Here is a 14,578-nt window from a genome sequence, read left to right as displayed (position 1 = left end):
GATCCTCTGTCCAGACAAGGTGCCTTGGCAGCTGGTGGGTGCTGGGGTGTCAAGACCATCTCCATGAAGACTATTTTCATTGTCTAGCATGGGAAGTTTAAGGAGCAGCTGGGGGCCAGGGAAAAGAGCCAGACCCTGTAGGGCCCTGCATTCACTGCCATGCACCAGAAGATCAGGTTGGGTAAAGGTTTACTCCCAAGGGGGTCAGGGTGATAGTATGATAAGTAGGGCATTTGCTTTTCACACTGCCGACCCAAGTTCAATTCCCAGCATCTGTAGGGTCCCTTGAGCAGCACCAGGAGTGATTCCTGAGTTCAGAGCCAGGAGTAACCCCTGAGCATGGCTGAATGTGGTCCCCCAAAGCAAAACAAAAAGAAACTTCCAAGAAGTAATAAGACCCATGCTATGGTTGTCTTTTTAGAGTCTTTCAAACATCCTGAGACTTTCAAACACCACACCTTCCCAGGAATGGATTCCACCCACAAAATCACAAGAACTGGAATCCAGTGAGCAATTCTGGGTTCAAGTTCCAGTTTTTTGTTTGTTTGTTTTGTTTTAGTTTTTGGGACACATACGGTGGTGCTCAGGGATCATTCCTGGCAGCGCTCCAGGGACCATACGAAGTTATGGGGTACCAGGAATTAAATCCAGGCCAGTCCTACGCAAGGCAAGCACTCTACCCATTGCACTGTCTCTCTGGTCCCCTAGTTCCAGTTCTTATCCTGTGAGTTGGCTATGCAAATGTTTGTGGCCAAAAGCGCACCCTGATTTTTCATTTTGGACTTTTCTGTGTGCATGTCATCATTTCCACCACCAGTGTGGAGTTTCTCAAGACAGCGAGGAGGCGGCAGTGGAAACAGAAAGGCCAAAACTCCCTGACCACCTTGGGGGGCTGCAATGCATCGTTCAGGGCTGCAGGACAAGGTTGTGTCCGAGGCCTTACCTCGATACAGGGCGTCCCGAGGGTCAGGCCGCAGCATGTCAATGGGGGGCTGCTCCTCTCTGGGAAGGGGTTCCGGAGATCCAACGTGGCTGGCTGCTGTCTGTGGGATGTGGCCCACCTCGTCCATCCTCAACACCGTTTCATCTGGGCCGGAAGAACAGAGGGCGGATGCTGAGTCCAGAGGCAGGCCAGCATGAAGCAGCTCAGCATCTTCCTGCCTCTGAGGGTTCAAGGAGCAGGGCTGCCGCCTAAATACCCTCTAGGGTGGCCTTCACCCCTTTTCCCTCCAACTCTCACCCCATCCCATGGCAGTTCCTTCTATAGACAGGTGTCCCCCTTTAACTGAACTTTCCCTATTCATGGTCCTGCTATACAGTCAACCAGGACCTTCCAGTCTTACTGGTAAAGTGCTTTGAGAGAGTGCATTCACCCAACTTTTTTTTTTTTTTTTTTTGGTTTTTGGGCCACACCCGGTGACGCTCAGGGGTTACTCCTGGCTTTGCGCTCAGAAGTCGCTCCTGGCTTGGGGGACCATATGGGACGCCTAGGTCCGTCCTAGGCTAGCACAGGCAAGGCAGGCACCTTACCTCTAGCGCCACCGCCCGGCCCCCCAACTTTTATAATATATCATAATTAAATATATTATAGGTAGATTTTTGTTTTGTTTTGTTTTTTAACTCACACTCAGTGACTTAAAAACCACTCTTGGTTCAGTTCTCAGAAATCACTCCTGGCAGGCTCAGGGGACCATATGGGACACCAAGGATCGAATTTAAGTCAGCTGCATGCCAGGCAAATGCTCCTCCTGCTATGCTATCACTCTGTCTCCTATAGGTTGATTTTTTTGGGGGGGGGCCACACCCGGCAATGCCCAGGGCTTACTTCTAACCCTCTGGGATCACTCCTGAAGGATCTTGATGGGACCATATGGGGTTCTGGGGATTGAACCTGGTGGGGTGAGTGCAAAGTATGTACCTTATTTACTTTTCTACCTACCCATCTATCTATTGAAAATTATGTTTATATTATCATTTGAAATTCATTCATTACTACTCTGTGCCTTAAATTTTACTGTTAAATATTTGTAATTCACTTTGCCCACAGTAAAAAACAATTATAGCTTTGGGTGCCCATGAGGGTCTTACAGCTTATCCCTACCCCAAGATCCCCAGATAAAGGGGAGAAATAATATATTTCCCTTTACCTTCCTCCAGCAGCCCCATGTCTAGCCTACATCATAATTTCATGTGCACAGGAAAAAGAAAAGTCTTACAAAATCTTTTTTTTTTATTTTAGTTTTTGGGCCACATTCTGGCTTATTTCTGACTCTGACTTAGAGATCAAATTATTATGGGGGCCATATGGGGTGCCAAGGATCGAAACCAGGTTGGCCACATGTAAGGCAAATGCCCTACCCACTGTACTATCACTCTGGCCCTTCTATTGTTATTCCTGGAAATTCGTTTTTACAAGGAAGTTTAATTTCCTTAAGCAACACGTAGATGTCACTGACTAAATAATAAGCCAGACACCATTCTAAGCATCTTGCAATTTTTTTTCTTTTGGTTTTTGAGCCACACCCAGTGACACTCAGGGGTTGTTCCTGGCTATGCACTCAGAAAACACTCCTGGCTTGCCGGATCATATTGGACGCTGGGAGATCAAACCACGGTCCGTCCTAGGCTAGCACCAGCGAGGCAGACACCTTACCGCTTGAGCCACTGCTCTGGTCCCAGCATCTTACAATTTTAACCCACTGACTGTAACCACCATAGTCTCCTACCCCACTCATCTGCTCCCCCTAACCCCACCCTAGGGTCTTCTCTTCCATACCTGAGCCACTATGGCCCTCATCTACAAATGAGAATTTCTTAGCCCCCACACCCTGCACCACTGTGCAGAAGCCATGTTGAAGAAATCACAAGCAGTGAACCATATACAAATGAAAAGTTCTTGGGGCTAGAGCAATAGTACAACAGGTAGTAGGGTGCTTGCCTTGCATGTAGTCAACCCAGGTTTGATTCATGGCATCCTGTAGAGTCCCCCTAAGCCCACCAAGTGTGATTACTGGGTACAGAGCCAGGAGTAAGCTGAGCACTGTTGGGTATGGTCCCCAAATAAACAAAAAGTTCCTTTGATGCCTATGTAAAGCAGATAAGAATGTCCTCTACTCTCCAGACCTACGTTCTCCAACCTGAAACCATTCTCCTAGTCTAGGAATCCCCTTAAAATTGTACATGAAAGTAAGGAAGAGATGCGTAGGGCATTTCCTGGGGTTCAGAGAGTTTTCAGGAGGTTCTCAAAGAGATCACTGACCCACAAGAGGAGAGGAACTCTAAAGCTGAGGCCTCTGTAGGTCCTGTTCATGGCCGGGGATCCCCTTCTTAACCACATTCAGTCTACACCTCTCCCATGACTGCTCTCACCTACCCCATCCCCAATCTAAGCACCATCTAAACCTCCAGGCAAATCCAGGCCTACTCACTTGTGAAAAGAGACAGGGAACGGGAGTCAATGATGCTGAACTTGGCCACAGGGTCATTCCGTCGCCACTGAGAGAGAGAGGACCAGATAGCAGAGGGTAAGGAAGGCACTTGCCTTGCAGGCAGCTGATGTGGTTCTCTCCCTGGTACCACATAAGGTTGGTTCCCCAGAATATCTGCAAATGATCCATGTGCACAGAGCCAGGAGTAAGCTCTGAGCAGGGCTGAGTGTGGTCTAACCCCTCCCATGAAATAAATAAAAATGTAAACTCTTCTTGAAATAAAATAAGGGAGAGGGGGACATGAAGAGACAGTACAGTGGGTAGGGAGCTTGTTTTGCTAGTGGCCAAGATGGGTTCAACCCCTGGCACTCTATATAATCCCCCCAACCTCAACAGGAGTGATCCCTAAGCACAGAACTAGGGCAAGCCCTGATCAAAGCCAGATATGCCCCCCAAAAATAAATAAATAAATAAAATAAAATAAGGGTTGGAGATAGTACAGCAGAAGGTGCTCGCCTTGCCTGGGACCAACCTGGGTTTGATCTCAATGGACCCGGGAATGTCCCATGAGATCTTCCAGGAGTGAGCCCCAAGCACAGAGCCGAGAGGAAGCCCTGAGCACTGCCAGGTATGGTCCCCCTCTCCAAATAAAACAATACAAGCAAATAAAATAAAAGGAAGGGGGTGACTGTGGGAGGTTGGAGGCTGCTGAGTTTCAAATAAGGCCCCTGAAAGTGGGAGAGGAGAGCATGGAGCTAGGAGAGGCAGGAGAGAGGCAGGAGCTCACCGCGACTTCCACGTGGTCGGTGCCCTCATCATTTTGTTTGTGAAGCACCTCAAAGTAGTACCTTTGCGAGGCTGAGAGGCTGGTTGGAGAGAGCAGAGAGAGAGGCCTTTGTCCAGGACCCTCTGTAACCCTGTCCTTCGCCCGTTGACCCCATGGCCCATTAGGCCATAACAGCTCCCACCTCTCCCCCTTTCTCCTTGCTCCCAGAGCCTCAGGGTCTCTGTCTAGCTTCCTGGTGATGGTCCTCACTCTGCCACTGACAACCTGCCTTGGCATCTTCTTCTCTATGATGGGGCAACAAAAGGTACTTCATAAGGTTACCAAGAGCATCACATGAGATCCTAATTGTTCACCTTTGTAAAAAGGGTATTCGGTGGCAAACATTGACCTAAGTGCTTTATCTGGCTCAGAGATTCTCAAACTTATTTGGGATATCACCTTTTCAGAAAACAAAACAAACAAAAAGTGCCCCCCACTTAGCAAGCCCTAGGAGATCTGCCTTCTCTGAGCAAACTGAAACGTCCCCAACTGGACTCGGTGATATCACCACCCCATCTGAGGGTTCCAGAAAACAGCATCATTAACCACTTTGGGATAAACACTAGTCTGTACTAACTCACTTCATCCTGTTTGTGAGTGAGAGCATTCAGGCACAGAAATCTCGGGCATTTTGCCTCAAGTCAACAAGATAGAGCAGACCTGGGGTGAGGGCGCAGGAAATCCTGCTGTGGAGTCCATGCCACTGGCCGCCACACTCAACTGCCACAGCATGCTAAGTACAAGCTCCATGGTCTCCTGGTCCACTTTAAAATTACCCCAATCACCCTGACATCCACATAGGAGCGGTACAGAAATCAGGAACTCTAACTACAGAAACCTGACAGCAACAACCGTGATTGTGAAGAGCTTTTACTGGGACCACAGAGAAATACTTTGGGGTTGGACAACTTAGTCTGCCTGAAGCCTGGAGGTGGTTTTATGGCAGGATACTTCATGGGTAAGGTCTCCCTGTTTTTAGGCCAAAGGTTTTTCCTTTCTATTTTCCTCATATTTTGCTGTGCCGACACAAAAAAAATTGCCACACATACACACACACACCTTTATTATGGTATTTTTTATCTCTTATCTTCAGAAAAAAGAGCTTGCTAGACTTTCTGCTATTGTATCAATGACTTATTGGAGATACGATAATTTTCACAAATATACTTGCTACTGAACTTTCTCTTCTTTCGTTTTCTTCAGTTCCATTTTATTCTTAGTTTTTCTTTCTATTTCTCTCAATAGCTTTGTTTTCCCTTATCTTGAAACAAATCTATTATGTCAACTATGGGATGCATTTTCTTTAAATAAAAAATATCAAAAACCAAGATCCCCAATCAATGCACGTCCTTGCCTATAGCGCCAGGTGGCGCTCTGTGCTAGGTGCATCCTCAGTGGTCGGCAACCTGCGGCTCGTGAGCCACATGTGGCTCTTTGCACTTTTAATTTGGCTCTTTTGTGTGCCGGGCGGCTGCTCCAGGAGTCAGGGCTCTGCTCCTAGCCTCTGTGTGGCTCTCAAAATAAATTGCAATCGTGGTTTTGGCGAGATTTGGCTCCCTTGAAAAAAAAGTTGTCGACCACTGCTAGACACACAACCAAATCAACCCACCAAGGTTGACCTTTCCCCCACAAGGTTCACCTTCGTTTCCACCATTCTACCCAGGACTCACTGCTTGTCCCAGTGGTCTGGTCGCTGTGGGGATCTCCAGGAATGGAAAGAAATGGGAAGAACGGGGAGTGGGGAAAAAGAGACCACTTGTGTTTTCTAGTCCTCAGTATCAGGGAAGGAGCACTGAGGCCACCTAGTGTCAGTGTGGCCTTTCCAGGCCTCCGTCTCCCCAACTGTAAACTGAGGAAGGATAGGCCCAAGTCACAAATGGTGCTTCCCTCACCAGAACACATGGGGTCCAGGCAACCTGCACCCAACCTGTGAGAAGAGGAGGCAAACAAGGGGCCCGCCTCTTAAAATAGGATGTGCCCTGAGCATTTGAGGTAGGTTTGCATTTGGTTTGGTTTGGTTTGGTTTATTTTTCACCTCACCAAAAAGATCCTGATTTTTCCCCGACTCACCTCACGGGCTTGGAAATCTGACTCCGAAATTTCCCGAACTCTCCAGGGGCCGTCCATTCATTTCCTGTCTGGAGGCAGAGGGAATGAAAAGAGAAGGAAGGAGAGAAAAAAGAGATGGATGAGTGGTGAGGGCGAGATGGGCAGGAAGGAGGGAGAAGACACAGGTGTCAAGTGAGGGAAGGAGGTGAGAATGAGAAGACAAAGAGGAGAGTGAGGGGAGACAGGAGCCTGCAGGAGAATACTGACGCCCAAAGGCCCCAAGTTCAGTCCCTCAAGGTGAGTCAGGGACACATGAGCCAGTGCCTGCAGGAAATGGTCTCCTAGGAACTTTTTCCCAGCCTCGGACTGACTCCTTCTCCCTGCTTGTCTCTCTGTGAGATGGGACCAAGGTGAGAGTGGGACAAGGTGAGGAGACAAGACCTTCCCTGGGAGTCCCCTAAACTATGCCAGAGGCTATGCTGTGTCCTAGCACCAATGGCAGCTCCTGGCACTGGGCTGGCCCTACCTTGCCCACACTGGCCAGCAGCTGAAGGCCCGAGACCCGGTCGTCCTGGCTGAGCCAAAATTCTGCGTTGTCGTCTGCAGCAATGGCAAACTGGATGTACCCTGGTGGTGGGAGAGAATTTCCCAGTGAGACTGAGACTGGTTCAGGGGCTGGGACTTTGGTTTGGGGGCAGGGAAGGAGGGTGTGCATGGCTACACCCAGAGATGCTTGGAGCTATTCCTGACTTTATGTTCAGGGTGTACCAAAGGAATCCGATGTGGTGCTGCTGGGGATAAAAACAAGTCCAGCTACATACAAGACAAGTGCTTCTGATCCCTAAAAGTCCATTGTCATGTGTTGCTAACTCTGTTCTCTTTAGGGGGGGCTGGTGCCTTGGCCTTCCTCCTTATGGGGGAATCCACAATCTGGGAGACAGTGTAATAATGTGAATGACTTAGGAAGCTAGGAAGAGCTAGTTCCAGATTCTGCAAACTTGGGCGAGGGGTGTGTGTGTGGGGGGGAGTTGCATGACACTTCAGCCTGACTCAGTTCCCCCTCATGCTCTGATGAAGAATAAGCATGCTCTGGTCCAGATATATTTCTCAGCCATAGACCCGTGTTCCCTGGGTCCATGAAATTTGGAGCTGGCCTCACCATCAGTGAAGGGGTGCAGGTAGCCAAAGATGCGGAGGCCATAGTTGGTCCATCTGGGGGACACAGCCAGTTTCCTCAGGGTTGTGCGGATCTAAGCCAAGAAAGGGAGGGAAATGGTTACCCAGAAGAGTTGGGAGGAAACTGAAGAAATTGGTCCGTTCCTGGCTAAGGGGAAGACCAGGAAGAGGCTGAGACTGTAGAAACCGGTGTGTGTATGTGTGTGTGTCACTTAGTAAGGAGAGGGTAGCCCAATTTTTGCTCCCACTGGCTTTTTTTATCCGAGTGATCTTGAACAGTTCATGATCTGAGCAATTGCACAGGGTGGTACTGGTTTAACTATAGTGTGTGCCATCAGGAGAGACAACTGAAATGATGCAGAGCCTGGCAGGAAGCTCTGAGAAGGGAAGATGGCGGATGGTACACGAATTGGAAAGGGACCCCAAAGACATACAATAGGAACCAGGAGGAAAAACTAGGAAAAATGAGAATGCCAGAAAACAGAGGGTGAGGAGAGGGCCGTGAGAAGAGGACATGGTTGTGGAGGGAGGGAGAAGGGGCCCAGCAAGCACTCACATGGGGGTAAAGAGGGAAGTGGAGGTTTCTCCGCAGCTGCTGGATGGAACTGCCACACCAGTCTTCAAACACGTGCAGGTTGGCATGGCCCCGGAACTGTGCAGGCAGAGGAGTGAGCGAGTGAGTGGCAGTTAACCCAAGCCCCTGTGATCCACAGCCTAGGGGGTCAGTGGAAAGATGGGTGGACAGGCCACTATAGGCCACCCCCAAGTTAGTTTCTTTCATTCCAGACCCAGACCCGTCCTTGGCTTCTTCAGCAAAACCTCCCCCCGTGGTCTGGGTCTGTGTTTTTGGTAACACATATGGGCACACATCCATGTTCCTCTCACACATTCTCCCACACACATTTACTCATCCCCCTCACATACATACATGTGTTCTTTCTCCCTATCACACACAATCACTCTCACGCATACACTCATTTTCACTCTTATACACACTTTCTCTCATATACTATACACACATCTCTCTCCTCTCTCTCTCATTTTCACTCTTACACACTTTCTCTCATATACTATACACACATCTCTCTCTTTCTCTCTCTCTCCTTCTTTTTCTCTCTCTCCTTCTTTTTCTCTCTCTCTCTCCTTCTTTTTCTCTCTCTCTCCTTCTTTTTCTCTCTCTCTCCTTCTTTTTCTCTCTCTCTCCCTCTCTCTCTCTCTCTCTCCCTCTCTCTCTCCCTCTCTCTCTCTCTCCCTCTCTCTCTCTCTCTCCCCTCTCTCTCTCTCTCTCTCTCTCTCTCTCTCTGTAATACAAGCCGAAGAAAGCCCTCAGCTCTGCTACTACTACTGTGCTACACACAGCACTCTTCACCCCACCAAAATCAAACACAAACCCCAGAACGATGGAGAATTGGAAAGAGACTGAGTTGGGGTTTCATTACAGACTTTCTCCCCACCTACTGCTCTAAGCACTCCACAGCTGTCTGCCAGAGAAACCTTATCCAAGCACTGGGCCCTCACTCACGGCCCCCTGTGTGGAAACAGACCCCCCCGCAGCCCACTCTCCAGGAGCTCAAAGCCTCCCTGGGGGTCAGCCCAGGAGCCTAGAGCTTGATGGGAGCCCTGGAAAAGGGAGACACAGAGACTCCTCTTCCTCAGACCCAGGGCTGAAGGAGAACCTGGGTCCTTCCAGGAAAGGGTGGCCGGGCCTGGTCCGGGAGGAAGAGTTGGGAGTTTGCGGCGTAGGGTGAGCCTGAGGTAACTGTCCCAATTTCTCCTGACAAAGAGTTTCAGATTACCCCACCTCAGCTCTGTGCTTGGACCCCTTCCCTTGCAGCCTAATCTCCAGGCTGAGGGAGGTAGCACCTCAGTTAGTCTAGACAAACAGGCCCTGCCCTGCCCACTGTGGCCCATCAGATGCCAACTGCCAGCTGCCAGAGGAGCCCGGAGGAGAGGAGGAAGGACCCCTAGACAGGCATGCAGCTCCGAAGGAAGGAAGAGGTCTCTAGCCCTGGGACCACAGGCAGGGGTGATCAGAGGAGAGAAGCTGCCAGGCTCCTCAGATCTGAGGTGAATCTCACACACCGATCCACCAATGGCACATCCCGTTTCAGGAAAGGACTCAAGGGCCGTGTCGTGTCTGCTGAGCCACAGGACACTGCCTGGCCAATGCTAGGAATGTGGGTCCTTGGGGAGTGGCTGCCACTCCCAGGAATATGAGTGGGGGGCTGGGAAGGGTGGGAGAGAGTGTGGGCTGGGGGTTGGGGGGAGGGCCAAGACTCCAGGAAAGAAAGAAAGGGGACATTGTGCTCGTTCTGGGGAAATTCCTTCGTTCGTTTACAAGACTTAGTTGTCTCTTCCCAACAGCCCTCCTGGGAGTCAGCAGCCTCGGGCCTCAGATGGGCTGCAAAAGGCAGCCTGGCAGCTACTGTGCAGGGCCAGGAAACTTGGCAGGAGGTTAGGCCAGAGAAAGGAGGGTCAGTCACACCCCCACACCCCCAGGGGCTCACTGGCTGCAGCAGGGCAAGCCAGGCCACCCAGGCCAGGGAGGCAGGAAGCAACTCAGAGGCTTCCAATCTAGGGCTTGGAGCGATTGTGCAGTGGGGATGGCGCTTGCTTGACTTGTTCACACAGACCGGGGTTCCATACCAGCACCCCCTATGGACTACAGAGCACCACCAGGTACAATTCCTGAGAGCAGAGCCAGGAGTGACCCCTGAGCATCACGGGGTATGGTGCCAAAATAAACAATATAACAAAAAGGGGCCGGAAAGATAGTATGGAGGTAGGGTGTTTGTCTTGCATGCAGAAGGACGATGGTGGCATCCCATATGGTCCCCTGAGCCTGCCAGGAGCAGTTTCTGAGAGCGCAGAGCCAGGAGGAGCGCTGCCGGGTGTGACCCAAAAACCAAAAAAAAAAAAAAAAAAAAATACAACAACAAGACAAGAGGGTTCTCCATTTCTCTGAGGGGTCCTTCCCCCACTTTTAGGCAGAGATTTGAGGACGGATCAGCCCACACCAACTTCCTGTCCAGGCACAGACTGACAGCACCAGGAAGATTTGCCTCTTGGAATTTTAGACTTTGGATGGGTGGAGGTGTGAGTTACCAATTGGTCCTGCCCTTCCCCAACTGTCCCCCATTTCCCGGCCAATGATCTTGCAGGGGTAATGAGTGATTGGAGTTTTGAGTGAAGAAAAGGTCTCTGGGGCCCGGAGAGATAGCACAGCGGCGTTTGCCTTGCAAGCAGCCGATCCAGGACCAAAGGTGGTTGGTTCGAATCCCGGTGTCCCACATGCCCCCCTTCCCCCCCCCCCCCCCCCGTGCCTGCCAGGAGCTATTTCTGAGCAGACAGCCAGGGGTAACCCCTGAGCACCGCCAGGTGTGGCCCAAAAACCAAAAAAAAAGTAAAGGTCTCTGGAGGCCCCGGACACCTCTTAAGAGGCAGTGCATATGTTTGGCTAGCAGGGGACCCCAGATTCGATTCCAAGCATAGCTTAATCCCCAGAGCACCACCAGGAGCATCACCACACAGAATTTCCCTAGGCACCACCTGGTGTGGACCCCGAAAGGAAGGAAAGGATGACTGACTGAGGAAAGAACCTGCTTGCTTCCGAGATGAGATTTTTGAAGCCAGAGAGAGAAACTGACTCCCCAAGGTCACACAGACAGACAGCAATGGAGTCGGTGATAGGCAGAGGTGAGCATGGGAGCAGCAGTGGGGGGTCCTCACTGAGGACACTGGGCCCTTTGTTTTTGCCTCCATCCCACTGCCTCTGCCATGCTCAACAGGAAGGTGGGCTTCAGCACCTGTGTAGAAGCTCCCCACCTCACCTTAACTCTCCACACAGAACTGTCTAAGGAGCAGAAACTTTGCCCCTCTTCAGCCTCACACCGAAGACCTGCAGTTGCTCGGGAACAGTCTTCCAGTCAGCCTCCCTGCAACTATGGGTGGGTCCTCTCCTCCCACACCTACAACCCCTCTCCTAGCCAGTGAGCCCCACACTTGCTGCTGGGAGCCCCAGCTGGCTAACGCCCACCTCATCCACCCTTCCAGGCTCTTCCAAGAGCTTCTCTAACTTCTCCAGGTAAGGGTCAGTGCTCCTTCTTCTGCACCTCATAATTACTTGCAAGAACCAATGCTACAGGCACTATATGGTCCATTGTTTGTTTGTTTTTTATATGCACCATGTGTCTGCTTTGCATCTATTAAAAATTTAAAAAGAAATTGTGCCAAGTAGACTTGTCAGCAATGACAGCTGTGTCAGGGACTAGGACAGAACTGTGAGGTGATCCCAAGCAAAAGCAACAGAATACTGGGGGCCCCTACTTGTACTGTGCCACTGCACCTTTCAAAGCCCATCTTAGCTACTGGCTCGGCTATGTAAGGGGCAAGAAGGCGACATACTTTTAAGACAGAGGGACCAGGAAGTCACTACTTCCTGCATCAGACTTGTGTTAATTTCTAATTATTCAACTGTGTGTGTGTGTGTGTGTGTGTGTGTGTGTGTGTGTGTGTACAGTAGTGGATCTAATAATCCAGGACCTCAAACATGTGAGATATGTTTCTTGCTCCTACCAACCTTTGGAGGAAGCATCCCTTAGAATCAAGGGGCTCTTAAGAATAATAAAGAGGGGGCTGGGGAGATAGCACAGCAGTAGGGCATTTGCCTTGCAAGTGGCTGATCCAGGACAGAGCTGGGTTCAGTCCCCAGCATCCCATATGGTGCCCTGAGCCTGCCAGGAGCGATTTCTGAGTGCAAAGCCGGGAGTAACCTCTGAGCATCACTGGGTGTGGCCCACAACCCCCCCCCAAAAAAGTATAATTAAAAGTAGTTTGAAAGGCCAGAAAGGTAGTATAGCAGCTACAGTCTTACATGCAGCTGACTTGGGTTCTATCTCCATACATCTTCTATCTCCCTCACATATGGTCCCCCAAGTACTGCCAGGAGTGAGTCCTGAGGACCGCTGGGTATGTCTCCAAAATTAAAAATAAATCAAGGATAGCCCCAGAGGCAATGATCCCCATTGGAATAGATGGTTGGTAGGATGAGCTGAGAAGTGCCTCGGATCTCACAGGAGGAGCCAAAACATACTGAGTGGGTGACTCAGAGTCTGCAAAAAAGGTGCTTGAACCTCAGAAAACATACCTGTGTACCAATGTTTCCAGCAGCATTAGTCACTGGCCCAGAAAGTAGAAACGAACTGAAAATCCATCTATAGAGTTACAGGCATATAAAATACCATACATCTACGTGACAGGATTTCTTCAGCAATAAAGTGAATTGAATGATCAATACGTGCTACAGCACAGTAGCATGCTAAGCATAATAACAGAGACCAAACACAGAAAGCCATATCTGTAGAGTTCACTTGAGGAAAAATGGGGCTGGGGCTAGAGCGACAGTACAGCTGGCAGGGCACATGCCTTGTATGCAGCTGGCCCAGATTTGATTCCTGGCACCCCACATGGTCCCCTAAACACCAGCAAGACTAATTCCTAAGTCCAGAGTCAGAAGTAAGCCCTGAACATCGCTGAGTGTGGCCCAAAACTCAATAACAAATAAACAAAGAAAGAAATAAAATGCCCAGCGCTGAAGAGACAGTACCACAAGTAGGGTGCTTGCCTTACATGCAGCTCACCTTGGTTGGATCCCTGGCATCACATATAGTCCCCTAAACATTGCCAGGAATGATTCTTGAGCACAGAGACAGGAGTGACCCCTGAGTATCTTTTTTTTGGAGGGGTGTTCCCCACCCCAAAATCCCAAAGAGACAAATCAGTCGAGACAAAGAAGATTAGTTTGTCTAGGGTGGGCAGATGAGGTAGTAGAAGTATAAGGTTTCTTGCTATGACAATCCACGAACATTTTTTATTTAACTTTTTAAACTTAATTGATTGATTGATTTGGGGGGGCCACACCCAGCAGTGCCCAGGGGCCACTCCTGGCTCTGCACTCAGAAATGGTCCCTGGCAGGCTGGGGGACCATATGGAATGCCGGGAATCAAACCGGATCCCTCCTGGGTCAGCCACATGCAAGGCAAAAGCCCTACTGCTGTGCCATCTCTCTGGCCCCCCCATGAACCTTTTCTGAAGTTCATGCTAAAGACTGTGACTGATGTTTGCCTCTAAGTCCTTGCCTGGCAGGAGCCAAGTAGGACGATGGGCACAGAGAGGGCTGGATGGAGTTGGAAGCGCCAGGCATAGAACTGAGTGGTCTCAAGGTCTGATTTTCAGAATCTCTTCTGGTGAACTCAGGGGACCCTATGGGGTGCTAGGAATTCAGCCCAGGTCAGTCACGTGCACCTTACAGGCTGTGCTACTGTTCTGGCCTGTAGATCCTCATTTCCCTTCTTGAAAATTTAGAGTACCTGGAAGATAGTGCAAATAATAAAGTGCATGCTGGATTGGGGTCTGATTTCCGGTTCCAGAAATATTGCCACGTTTAACCCCTGAGGCCTCTGAGAATCACCAGGGTGGAGGCCTAGAGGCCCCCTATGCACCTCAGGGTAGCTCTGGTGGTCCCCAACCCTGCAAGGCCTCTGCAGTATGAGCATTCTCAGGACTAGCATGGCCTAGTTGACGGAGAACCACCAGGAGTGGTCCCAGGATTTCCTGAGATCCATTTGGGAGCCACCCTCCAAATTAGAAAAAAATAAAGTCGGGGGCCGGGTGGTGGCGCTAAAGGTAAGGTTCCTGCCTTGCCTGTGCTAGCCTTGGACGGACCTCGGTTCGATCCCCCGGTGTCCCATATGGTCCCCTAAGCCAGGAGCAACTTCTGAGCACATAGCCAGGAGTAACCCCTGAGCGTTACCGGGTGTGGCCCAAAAACCAAAAAAAAAAAAAAAAAAAGTAAATAATAAAAAAGATCGAATGCTCTAAAAGAGCTAAGGAGATTGTAAGAAGTTTTTTGTGAATCGTTTTTAGTTTATGAAGGGGGGGCAGGGCAAGTAATAGTCTAGTGGAAAAGTCTTTGCACACGGACAGCCCAAGTCTGTCCTCAGCACCGCATATGGTTCCCCAAGCCTGCCAGGAAAGATCCCAGAACACAGAGTCGGGGGTAAGCCCTGAGCACTGTCATATGTGCCTCCTCAGCATTGT

The 14,578-nt window shown here is 50.0% G+C and overlaps 1 protein-coding gene across 1 annotated transcript in view; it reads right to left on the bottom strand.

The window, feature by feature from the left end:
- Positions 1-14,578, bottom strand: part of B4GALNT3 (beta-1,4-N-acetyl-galactosaminyltransferase 3) — a 129,358-nt gene that overhangs the window by 12,501 nt on the left and 102,279 nt on the right. The window contains exons 4-10 of the mRNA XM_049783204.1: positions 8,036-8,131; positions 7,463-7,553; positions 6,830-6,930; positions 6,325-6,392; positions 4,216-4,294; positions 3,429-3,495; positions 944-1,087 (exon numbers count right to left, since the gene is read on the bottom strand). Of these exons, the coding sequence (XP_049639161.1) occupies positions 944-1,087; positions 3,429-3,495; positions 4,216-4,294; positions 6,325-6,392; positions 6,830-6,930; positions 7,463-7,553; positions 8,036-8,131 (646 nt within the window). The remainder of the gene's footprint in view (positions 1-943; positions 1,088-3,428; positions 3,496-4,215; positions 4,295-6,324; positions 6,393-6,829; positions 6,931-7,462; positions 7,554-8,035; positions 8,132-14,578) is intronic.

This window comes from Suncus etruscus, chromosome 11 (assembly GCF_024139225.1).
Source record: "Suncus etruscus isolate mSunEtr1 chromosome 11, mSunEtr1.pri.cur, whole genome shotgun sequence".
Classification (NCBI taxonomy): domain Eukaryota; kingdom Metazoa; phylum Chordata; class Mammalia; order Eulipotyphla; family Soricidae; genus Suncus; species Suncus etruscus.
This window is presented reverse-complemented; position numbering and strand designations above follow the sequence as displayed.